General features: G+C 47.2%; 2 protein-coding genes across 2 annotated transcripts in view; both read left to right on the top strand.

Annotated features, from left to right (window-relative positions):
* The window catches only part of LOC106809163 (fatty acid synthase-like), a 34,930-nt gene extending 26,473 nt beyond the window's left edge, over positions 1-8,457 (top strand). The window contains exons 11-13 of the mRNA XM_014812147.1: positions 6,843-7,089; positions 7,683-7,928; positions 8,237-8,457. Of these exons, the coding sequence (XP_014667633.1) occupies positions 6,843-7,089; positions 7,683-7,928; positions 8,237-8,457 (714 nt within the window). The remainder of the gene's footprint in view (positions 1-6,842; positions 7,090-7,682; positions 7,929-8,236) is intronic.
* Positions 8,458-11,275: 2,818 nt separating this feature from the next.
* The window catches only part of LOC106809172 (fatty acid synthase-like), a 3,809-nt gene continuing 3,165 nt past the window's right edge, over positions 11,276-11,919 (top strand). Inside the window, exons 1-2 of the mRNA XM_014812158.1 lie at positions 11,276-11,407; positions 11,623-11,895. Of these exons, the coding sequence (XP_014667644.1) occupies positions 11,324-11,407; positions 11,623-11,895 (357 nt within the window). The 5' untranslated portion in view covers positions 11,276-11,323. The remainder of the gene's footprint in view (positions 11,408-11,622; positions 11,896-11,919) is intronic.

Raw genomic sequence — 11,919 nt, 5'->3', positions numbered from 1 at the left:
ATCGTGTGAAAATATCTCAGGTTCTGGTCGAGATGGAGTGACTTTCCCTTTCACCTCACTAGTCCGGTAGTTTACCTTTTACGCTTGTGCAGAAGCCCTGGCGTTCTTGGCCGTCATGGCTGGCTAAGCTTGCATTTTACGCTGTACTGTACGATGGCGGCTCCTAACGTTAACTGTATGAACTAAAGTCTGAATACACCGACGATGTGTACGAGCACCAAACTGCAGCGGCATATGCGGTAGATTTCGATAGATTACCTGCAGGATACAGTGGTCTCAGACTGGTTTCTACACGTTCGATTACTGACCTAAGCGTATCAGAGTTCACAAAATCGCACAACAAACGACGCGACTTTTACGACTGATTTCAACACAAAGAAACTAGTCATGGGCGGCGGCCGGTTGATTTCTGACTATCGGGTACACGCGGGCCCTGCGAAATACAAGCATTTCACAATGGTTCCTCGACTTACTGTGTCAATTATTGGTCATTAAAACAGACACGATTGAAAAAACTGTTCATGTATGTTGTACTAAACCACTTACAAATTGCGAGAATAAGACTTATATCTTGTGAGGAAATCGATAGCTATTGCATCTAATAATTAATTATATTTCAACTCGTGTCGAAACAACACACGAAAACATACATAAAACAAGAGTGTGCCTATCTCGGCTTCAGCTTTACGTAAATTAAAGCGGCCGCCCACTCTATTCCTTAGCGGGTAAAAAGTATCCCGGGGGTAATCTGGTATTATTAAAAATAATAACGATTGATCATGGGACTAATCGGGTATATATCATGTGCTGTGCTATGGTTATTGGCAGCAATAGCGCAATCGTTTGTCGCGTATCTGGCATCACTCATGGTTGTGAAAACACTTACAACTGTAATTATTTGGTAACGTTGACTTGTTATATGCTTTGTGTATTTATACTTAACATTATCCATCTGCTACGGCGAAGGGAGCGGGAAAGCTTTATTATATTTAAGTAGCATGGCACTGTGATATAAGCAAAGCAAATGGAGATAAGATCATGACCACACCACCCGGCGTTCTGGTTGGTGTAAGTTATCTAGGGGCTATGCGTCTGCGCTAATTTTTATTTAGGTAATTGCGAGGTGACCATGGGCGATAAACAGGTTGTTCTTGGATGTATTGCATGCACAAGACGAATAAATTGTAACAAATTAAGTATAACTATGAATAGACTTTTATAATCAATACCTAAATAAACTCAATAACTAAAACAAATTTAAATCAGGACAGAAATGCCCGCGCCTCCGTGTCTCTTGCAGCGTGTAACGTCGTGCTTCAACTCCCGCTGGCAGATGACAAGCTACAGGCGAGCGTGCGTTTCCTCGCGCAACATGGCCGCTTCCTTGAGATCGGCAAGTACGGACATGTCGAGCAACACGCCGCTAGGCATTGGCAGTCTTTCTACGTAACGTCGCCTTTCACGGCATCCTCCTAGACGCCTCTTCGACCGACAATGACGACTGGATGCGCTGTGCGCCACCTGGTGGCCGAGGGCATCGCGAGCGGAGCAGTGCCGCCCCTGACGGCAACGGCCCGCGAATTGTGGTTCGGGGCGCGACAACGTGGAGGGAGGCATTTCCGCTTTCAGGCCACAAGGGCAAGGCACATCGGCAAGTGCTGGTACAGTAAGAGTAGGACGCATGCCTGGCGTGCGTGCGTGCTAGACATACAAAACGTGTGCTGCATGCCGTGAGGTGCTAGGACATACCAACGTTGTGTGCGTGCGTGGAGTGCTAGACATACCAAGCGTCGTGGGCGTGCTCCGTGATGGCTAGATATACAAACGCTGTGTGCGTGCGTGGTGGAGACATACAAGGTGGGGTGCGTGCGTGGAGGTGCTTTAACATTACAAGGTGTCGGGCCGGACCCGGTGAGTTGCTAGACATACAAACGTGCTGTGCGTGCCCGTAAGTTGTCTAGCATACAAAAGTCCAAGCGGTACTTCAGGGTGCGTTCGCGTTGCGTGCTAGTCATATACGCGTGTTGTGGCGTGCGTTGTGGCTCAGACCATGCCAAACGTGCTGTGTGTTCGTGAGTGCTAGACTACAAGATCGCGTGCGCGCGTGCGCGCGTGAGTGCCTAGACTTAACCAAGCGTGTGTGCGTGCGTGCATAGTGTTAGACAGTACAAAGCGTGGGTGCCGGGACTCTGACGTGAGGGTGCTAGAGCAGTGAGGGCATGGAGTGGGCGGTGCGTGAGTGCTAGAACATTGACCAGCGTGTAGTGCGTGCTCCCCGTGAGGCTAGACATTAGCAGCATTGGTGCGTGCGTGGTGCTAGAACATACAAGGCATGCGTCTTGCGTTGCGTGCGTGCGTGAAGTGCTAGAATACAAGCATAGCGTGCCGGCGTGAGTGGCTAGACATACAAGCATCGGGGTGCTGTTGAGATGCTAGGACATAGCAACGCGTGTGTTGCGCGTGGAGTGCTAGACATACAACGTCGTATGCGTGGTAGTGCTACCATACAAAGCGTTGTGTGTGCGTCGAGTGGCTAGCCATTACAAGCCATGTCCGGTCTTCTGTGCTGCGTGCTCTCAGACGAAGTGTAGACATACAAGCGTTGCGTGGTTGAGTGGTGCGCAGTATGTATGCTTTGTGTGCGTTGCGGTCGGTTCGACGTGCGGTGGCGTGTAATGTATGCTGACTAGTGGCAAGAAAGCCAACGCCTCTGTTCGCGTGCGTGGAGTGCGAGTGCGACAGTGTATTGTGATTACTTTGTGTCAGCCGTAGCGTAGCTACGTGCGTTAGTGCTAGACATACAAGCGTTGCGTGCGTGCGAATGGTACGGGATGAAGGAGAAAACCTGATGCAGATCGGAGCATTCGCAAGGAGAATACAAGGGCCGCCTTATTTTATCGTGCAAACGAATTCGCGCGGTATGAGCCGGATGAGAATCTGGCGCTGGTGCGTACAAGATGGAGACATAGGACAGTCAGATTCGTGCCAGTCTACTGGCTCGCCGGTAGGTGCAGGTTAAGGATGGCAGCGAGCGTGGACGGTCCTAGACTGGCACTTTGAACGAAGACTACCATGGAAAATGCGCTTGTGGCCGCACACCAGCTGGTCAGCCCGCAGAAGTCTGACTACATCATCACAGGGGGGCGTTAGACCGATGGAGTGTGTCCATGAGTCGCTGTCGGCACGTAAGGAGCCTCGTTGGTGTCCTAAGCTCGGTTACCTCAGATAGAAGGCGCCTCACGAATGTCGTCCTCACCAGCCGATCCGGGCGTCGAAGACAGTAAGTGCGTTGCATAAGGAGTACTCACATAGGGCAGCTGGCGCAAGACTGCGGATAATGTAGGAGTATAGCCACCTAACAAACAAGTAACATAATACAGTAAATATAATAGAACATATGTAGCAAATAACACTAACATATATGTCATGATTGTGTAAACCCAACCAATAGAAATTTAGCTTTCATGTAGATTGTATGTTATTTAGAAACGTGAGACTGAGCAGAACACGAGATTAACAAACCGCCATGAACCGAAGCTCCACGTAGCTCACTCTGGCTTTCAAAATAATCATAACATAAGGAGATAAGAACACTAGCCATACAGGGCCGCTCACGTCATAGATCATAGTATCGACATATATACACAGCAGCTGAGCTCGGAAGGGACTGCATAGTGAGTAAAACACAATGATGGACGTATGATGATCGTGAGGCAACCATATATGTCTAGGTGTCACTCTTAGGGTCTTAGAAAGTAAAGTGAATTCAGTAGAAAAATCAATTTGTTGCAATCCGTACGCATCTATCACGACATATTTCAATAAGTTATATCATGATGCAAGATAAATAATCCCAGAATGCCCGATATGATAAGGTGGATACTGAATACGATTCCCAAAACAAAAAAACAATAAAACACAATAACGCAACTAAATTGGAAATCGAGGCAACCAACAACAGTAATTACACTCGGTACCAACACAGAGTATATTGAGATAAAGAGACCAAAACTAACCAATAGTTGCAAATAGAGGTCTATGAACTGTATAGGCCTCCCAAATGCTGAACTTCTGCAGAAAGAGATACGGAATGGACCACAAATAGATTAATATCATAGATAAGTTGTAGCAATGATATTATGAGTAGTATTGTCGAATTCCTGGCTGCCGGCAGGCACGCATGCGGCTAACGGCAACGAATCGCGAAAGGTCACGAAGTGTGAGCAGTATAGGAGTAGAGTTCGAGGACAGGTAAATATTTCCTATTCAGAAAATTCATCTAGAAAAATTATAGATATCCTGTCGCAAATACAGGCATTATACTCCCGACAGTTTTCAGGGCTACTCAGTTGAGAAGGAAAACCAATTATCTGATCATTTTAAAAGGTCAATATTAGTAAATTATACAAATGAGAAATGTACTAAAGCTGAACAAGTGATAGTTGACTAAAGTATGCTAAAAAAAAATAATGTCATATGGAGTGGTAAGAAGAATGCTGATTGGATAACTAATAAAAACATGTCTTTTTAGCAAATAAGTTAGAATATACATATCACTTAGCAATTTACATCAATTCATCAGGAAAAATAATGTATAGTTTGTAATAGTTTCCATTCCAGCTAGTATCGATACTATCTCAGAGAATACGATTTGAAGCCGAGCGGACAAAGCCGTGAAAGGCATGCATGAAGCGTGTGTAGGTGTTGTTGTGTATTGTGTGAATCATGCAGTCGCATGCGTATGTGCGATGGCAGTGCGTTTGACCGTAGAGGTGCGGTGTGCCTTCGAGCGCTGAATCCAAGTGTCGTGCAGTTGATGCTCTCGCTGTGTGTGATAGTCGATAGTAGCAAGTATTGTCGCTGGGTGTGGCCAGGAAACTAACAACTACAGCAAGCATAGTGAAGTAAGCACCGGTGCGATTTATCAATACCTCGTTACTCCGGACGTTCAGAGATAGGATGGTACCTTCTCTTCACTACAAAACATAGAATGATAAATACAGCACAATTATTGGATTCGCAGATGCTAGCAAGCATAGATTTTTAAAAGCAAATCACTGTTCCCACTGATTCGGAGGACCCTCTTTTAAAGACCGTGGTCCAGATTTATATGAAGCGGATGCTGAAAAATTTACAACGAAATCTAGATATCCGGAGCACCCCCATTTTCGGAACAATAAGAAAGAATATAGAATGGTGAACATTACCAAATTCAACAACATTAGTTCAGAAGACACATTATAGAGTCGAGCTCTCAAGTTCCAAAGGCCCCCCACACATTTGGACTTACGGCTAAAGTGGCACATACTACCAAATAAGTGACGGTGGGATGAGCAAACCCGAAAGGGGCTTGTCAACTCTATAAATAAATAAAGAAGCGTATTACTAGAATTAATCTCACATTGAATCAAGCAACAATTAATAATAAGAAAAAATACTGATAAAATAAGTAGGCACGGCAGATCCCGATGCTAGCCGTGGCAAGACAAACTAACAGGCCCTGACGATACAGCCATGACTTACTAACGGCGATAGACTAGACAGAATCTGTGTCAATCAACCAGGTTAAAAGAGATACAGAAATTGTGGCAGGTAGAATAATAAGAAGACGATAAGAATATATAAGATAAGAATTAAGATATGATGAAAGAATAGCAGATAAAAGTCAATCTAAAGAACAAATAATATAGATATTTTAGATCCGCCAAGCATAGAGCAAAAGGACTAGAGCGAGATGACAAAAAAACTGAAATTGACACGGATCAACAAAGGCAGGATGGCAGCAAGCAGTGCGTGCAAGATAGTTCAGTGGAGCCGGTCCTACCCTCTGTTCGGTCTCCTCGAGCACATATCACCAACTCACATTGTTTGTGCCCCTTCGAGCTAGCGGGTCTACTCACTTGTGCTTCTTTCAAAATCTCATGTACACACCAGGCGTGGCGTACTCACTTACTCTATAGACTCATGCTCGCTTTCGCTCTCGCGCCACACTACCTCTACACGCCGCCTGGTTTATCCTCAGCTAACTATTTCGTCTCCTTGTTATCGCTAACCTCTCTCCGTCTCATGTACCTCTATAAGGTATCTCCCTCTAAGGGATTGTGCTCGGGAAAAGTCATGCGGCTAAGGTTGTCCCGGCACGATGGTAATGTCCGGGAGGGTAAAATGTCGGGTGATGGATTCGTACCGTTGGCGTGCGAGGGGTCCGACGGTGATGTCGGAGTACGATAATATGGGCTCAGCGGCCCAGGTTAGATTGTTGACACGGATAAGCCGTGGGGGTGATAGTCCGCTGGGGTGTGGACACGATGCAGACCCGGTACATATAGATCACGTTCGGGAGGGGTCGAGAATAGCCCATGGGGGGGGTATTGTCCTGGCAAAAATTTGATGAGCGCCATGCCAGAGATTCGGATACAGGTAATGTGTCTGAGGGGGTGCGGTGATTGTCCGGTGTGCGGTGCGCTTGCGCGATGGTATTTGTCTTAGAACCACATACTATATATCGCGATAATATATATATAGAGATGAGAGACGAGATGATGAGAGAAAGAAAGAGAGTGAGAGCGGGAGGAGAGAGAGCAGAGAGACGAGACGGATTCGGATCGGAGGCGGACAGAAGAGTAGAGTACAACTATATAATTTAAAGAAGTGTAATCAAAAGGGGGCTCCCGCGTTGAGGTATTCAGTCTGATTGGTAGGATCTAGGAACACACGTATCCCCAAACTAATAATATTCGTTCATCAGATCTCACTTCTTATATACTTCCAAACGATTGCAATGTGTTGACACTGAATGTTGGAACAGTGGACTCATATTCGACTACATGCGCCCGCTTTAGGTGTTGAGGGATGGACTGTTCGAGAACCAAACAGCAGAGACCTTCAGCGAGGTAAACAAACCCAAGATGGCGACCGCATTTAACCTTGACCTCGTGACCCGCGACACGTGCGCCACCTCGCTGGACTGGTTCGTCGTGTTCTCGTCTGTGAGCTGCGGCCGTGGCATCGCTGGGCAGACGAACTACGGTTACGCAAACTCAACGATGGAGAGAATCTGTGAGAGACGTCAGCGGGACGGCTTCCCTGGTGAGAGTCTCTCTATACAGGCACTAACGTTTTGGGGACGTTACTTACTGCTTGCCATACACCAGGAATTAATGTACCTATTTGGAAAGGTGGATAGAACACTGTATTCCAGATCAATATATCCTGCCCATGCTGTACGTGTTGCTGTATATATGGCATATAGATAGTGTATTCAAATGGAACAATGTTCACTTGCGTTGTCGACATCATTGTTGTTGTTTTTTTCGTCGATGTTCTGCCATTATTGTTGTCATCCTTGTCGTCGTTGTTGTTGTTTGTTGTTGTTGTTGTTGCTGCTGGTCTTGTTACAGCTGTCGTTTTTGTTGTCGTCATCATTATCTTCGTTGTTGTTATTTTGTTAATTGTCATTGATGTCGTTTTGATGTGGTTGTCTTTAACTATGTCGTCATCGTCATGCTTGTCGTTGTTATGGTCGTTGTTGTCGTTTTTGATATGGAATATAGATAGTGTATTGACTGTATTCAAATGGAACAATTTTCACTCAACGCATCGTTAATGCATCGTCATACTTGTCGTTGTTGTCGTCGTTTACACTGGCAGCATAGAGTGATGACACATTTTTCTGTCTGCAGCGCTCGCAATCCAATGGGGAGCGATCGGTGACGTGGGGGTGGCGCGCAGCCTGGGAGGCAAAGACGCTGTCATAGGTGGCACGCAGCCGCAGCGCATTACTTCCTGCATGCAGACGATGGATGTGCTGCTCAACCAGCCGTTCCCCGTCGTCTCCAGCTTTGTGCTTGCAGAGAAGCATGGCAGCGGTGGCGCGTCAACGCAGGACTCACAGGTCGACCTTATCCACGCTGTCGCCAACATCCTCGGTACGCTATCGGCTCAGTATCACTAAATTAATATTTCTTATTACACGTAGCATTTTTTGTTATATTACGTAATTATTGTTTAAAAACCATTAAAATGTACACAACAAACTTATTACACAACTTCTTGGTTGATATAATTGACACAACAACTCATTTACAGTGGTGTTGAAGAAACGTCATTACACAGTATCCCTTTCATTTGAATCGAGTAAACTTTACACTTTAGTTTTGTTCACAAACACGGTAAACATTGACATTAAAATATGTTATAATGAGTCATAATAAAGTGCGTTATTTCGTGGCGCCAGGAGTGAAGGACGTCGCGACGCTGAATGCTGAGCTGACGCTGGGAGAGCTTGGTCTCGACTCGCTAATGGGTGTCGAGGTGAGGCAGACGCTCGAGCGAGACTTCGACCTCTCACTATCGATGACAACATCCGCTGCTGAGATGCGCTGCTCGAGACGCACTCTCGCGGCGAGGGCGACAAGGCACGAGGCCACGACAGGCAGACGGATCGAGACATGCTGAGGAAGCGCGCGGGGAGCCGTGCGCTGCATACGATCGCTGGACCTCGATAAGCTGATTCCAACGCACAGTGTCTCGTAAAACTATAAACAAGTGTTAGGTTTGGCCAGCACATGTTACATCATCGCTGGAGGTAGGGGGCAGCACATGGTTACCACTATCCTGAGGTAGGGGGCAGCACATGGTTACACTATCCTGAGGTAGGGGGCAGCACATGGTTACACCTATCCGGAGTGTAGGTGGCAGCCACATGGTTACACCATCCTGAGGTAGGGGCGCACGATAGGTTACACCATCCTGAGGTAGGGGCAGCACATGGTTACATCATCTGAGTAGAGGGCAGCACATGGTTACACCATCCCTGAGGTAGGGGGCAGCACATGGTTACACCATCTGGAGGTAGGGGGCAACACATTGTTACACCATCCTGAGGTAGGGGGCAGCACATCGTTACTTCATCTTGAGGTGGGGGCAGCACATGGTTACACCATCCTGAGGTAGGGGGCAGCACATGATTACACCAACCTGAGGTAGGGGGCAGCACATGGTTACACCATCCTGAGGTAGAGGGCAGCACATGGTTACACCATCCTGAGGTAGGGGGCAGCACATGATTACACCAACCTGAGGTAGGGGGCAGCACATGGTTACACCATCCTGAGGTAGAGGGCAGCACACGGTTACATAATCCTGAGGTAGGGGGCAGCACATGGTTACACAACAGCTCAAGGTAGGGGGCAGAACACGTACACAACAGCTCAGGGTAGAGGGACAGCACACGTACACAACGTCTTAATTGCAGTAGGGCCAACACATGTTCGTAAAATTGTGCGGTAGGTGGCAGCACACGCTCTCAAAATCCTGAGGTAGGTGGGAGTACACGCTCTCAAAATCATGAGGTAGGTGCATGGCAGCACACGCTCTCAAAATCCTGAGGTAGGAGGTAGCGGCACTCACGATATCCTGGGGTAGGGGGCAGCACCCGCTCACAAAATCGTCGGGTAGGGAGCAGCACCCACTCACGATATTGTGAGCGTTAATTAGCAGTGCACACTCCAGTCGTCTTGTTGCAATAATTGACATATTCATCTGAGTGGGATAACCATGCACTCCCCCTTGCATAGATCGGTCAAGCTATAGTTCAGTATATACGCTTTCAATGCATGTATTGATGACTTCGTTATTGATACGTGTGCTATTTTTACCTGATGCAGGTTGAAGAAGGCACACCGTACTTCATTGTACATCCATTAGATGGCGTTGCAGCGACCCTGCAAGATTTGGCGGTAGCAATGTCATGTCCGGTGTATGGACTACAGTGCACCGCAGAAGCACCACTCACAAGTCTGCAAAATCTGGCATCCTTTTACATCCAAGTAAGCTGTCTGCCGATTGTTTAAATGGCCTGTATTGAGTCTCTGATAAATGCGTTGTGGTACAAGTGAATTTAACCATGTTACAATACAGTAACTGTCGTCTACGAACCACCTTCAACCAATTCTGTCCCATGTCTCTCGCATTCTTCATGTTTCTCTCTCTCTGTTGTTCACTAATCTTCCTGTTCTTCTCTCTCTCTCTCTCTCTCTCTCTCTCTTTCAGAAAATCACTGACCACTATCCGATGGGAGCCGTCCATCTAGGTGGCTACTCATTCGGTGCCTGCGTCGCCTTTGAGATGGCACTACAGCTGCAGCAAGCGCAGCGCACCGTCGGCCATCTTGTCCTGCTGGACGGCTCGCCATTGGACATTGGCGCTATCGCGGGCAGGTACCGGGGACGTGCACGCAGATATGGTGTCGCCAACGAAGTGGAGTTCTTGTCGAGCGTACTGAGCAGCTTCATGACGCTATTCATGACTGTCGACTTTGGGCAGCACATGGTTACACCATCCTGAGGTAGGGGGCAGCACATGGTTACACCATCTTGAGGTAGGGGGCAGCACATGGTTACACCATCCTGATGTAGGGGGCAGCACATGGTTACACAACAGCTCAAGGTAGGGGGCAGCACACGTACACAACAGCTCAAGGTAGAGGGACAACACACGTACACAACATCTTAATTGCAGTAGGGCCAACACATGTTCGTAAAATTGTGGGGTAAGTGGCAGCACACGCTCTCAAAATCCTGAGGTAGGTGGCAGCACACGCTCTCAAAATCACGAGGTAGGTGGCAGCACACGCTCTCAAAATCCGGAGGTAGGAGGTAGCGGCACTCACGATATCCTGAGGTAGGGGGCAGCACCCGCTCACAAAATCGTGGGGTAGGTGGCAGCACACACTCACAATATTGTGAGCGTTAATTAGCAGTGCACACTCCAGACGTCTTGTTGCAATAATTGACATGTTCATCTGAGTGGGATAACCATGCACTCCCCCTTGCATTAGGGGGGGGGGGGTAAGGGACGGTACTGTTCACAGTTTACAGTGAAAATAAACTGCTTTTCACATTTCACAGTGAAAATGTGAAAATGCATAGATTCACGAGGACATGCATAGATTCACGACATGCATAGATTCACGACATGCATAGATTCACGAGGAAAGAGACCTCTTATTCACAGTTCACAGATTAAATAAAAGCTAAATCACGCTTCACGCAAGGTGGTCCATCCACAGTTCACAGACAAAATGAATTGCAATTCACAGTTCACGAGGTATAAAAACGGCCGATCACGTTTCACTTATCCACCCTCTTGCATAGATCGGTCAAGCTAGTTCAGTATATACGCTTTCAATACATGTATTGATGACTTCGTTAATTGATACGTGTGCTATTTTTACCTGATGCAGGTTGAAGAAGGCACACCGTACTTCATTGTACATGCATTAGATGGCGTTGCAGCGACCCTGCAAGATTTGGCGGTAGCAATGTCATGTCCGGTGTATGGACTACAGTGCACCGCAGAAGCACCACTCACAAGTCTGCAAAATCTGGCATCCTTTTACATCCAAGTAAGTCTGCCGATTGTTTAAATGGCCTGTATTGAGTCTCTGATAGATGCGTTGAGGTACAAGTGAATTTAACCATGTTACAATACAGTAGCTGTCGTCCATGAAGCAGACCACCTGCGACCAATTCTGTCCCCTGTCTCTCGCTTTCTCCATGTTTCTCTCTCTCTATTATTCACTAATCTTCCTCTTCCTCTCTCTCTCTCTCTTTCTTTCAGAAAATCACTGACCACTATCCGATGGGAGCCGTCCATCTAGGTGGCTACTCATTTGGCGCCTGCGTCGCCTTTGAGATGGCACTACAGCTGCAGCAAGCGCAGCGCACCATCGGCCATCTTGTCCTGCTGGACGGCTCGCCATTGGACACTGGCGCTATCGCGGGCAGGTACTGGGGACGTGCACGCAGATATGGTGTCGCCTATGAAGTGGAGTTCTTGTCGAGCGTACTGTGCAGCTTCATGATGCTCTTCATGACTGTCGACTTCATAAAGGTGTTTATACATAATTTATATATA

The sequence above is a fragment of the Priapulus caudatus genome, unplaced genomic scaffold (genome assembly GCF_000485595.1).
Source record: "Priapulus caudatus unplaced genomic scaffold, Priapulus_caudatus-5.0.1 Scaffold333, whole genome shotgun sequence".
NCBI classification, from domain to species: domain Eukaryota; kingdom Metazoa; phylum Priapulida; class Priapulimorpha; order Priapulimorphida; family Priapulidae; genus Priapulus; species Priapulus caudatus.
This window is presented reverse-complemented; position numbering and strand designations above follow the sequence as displayed.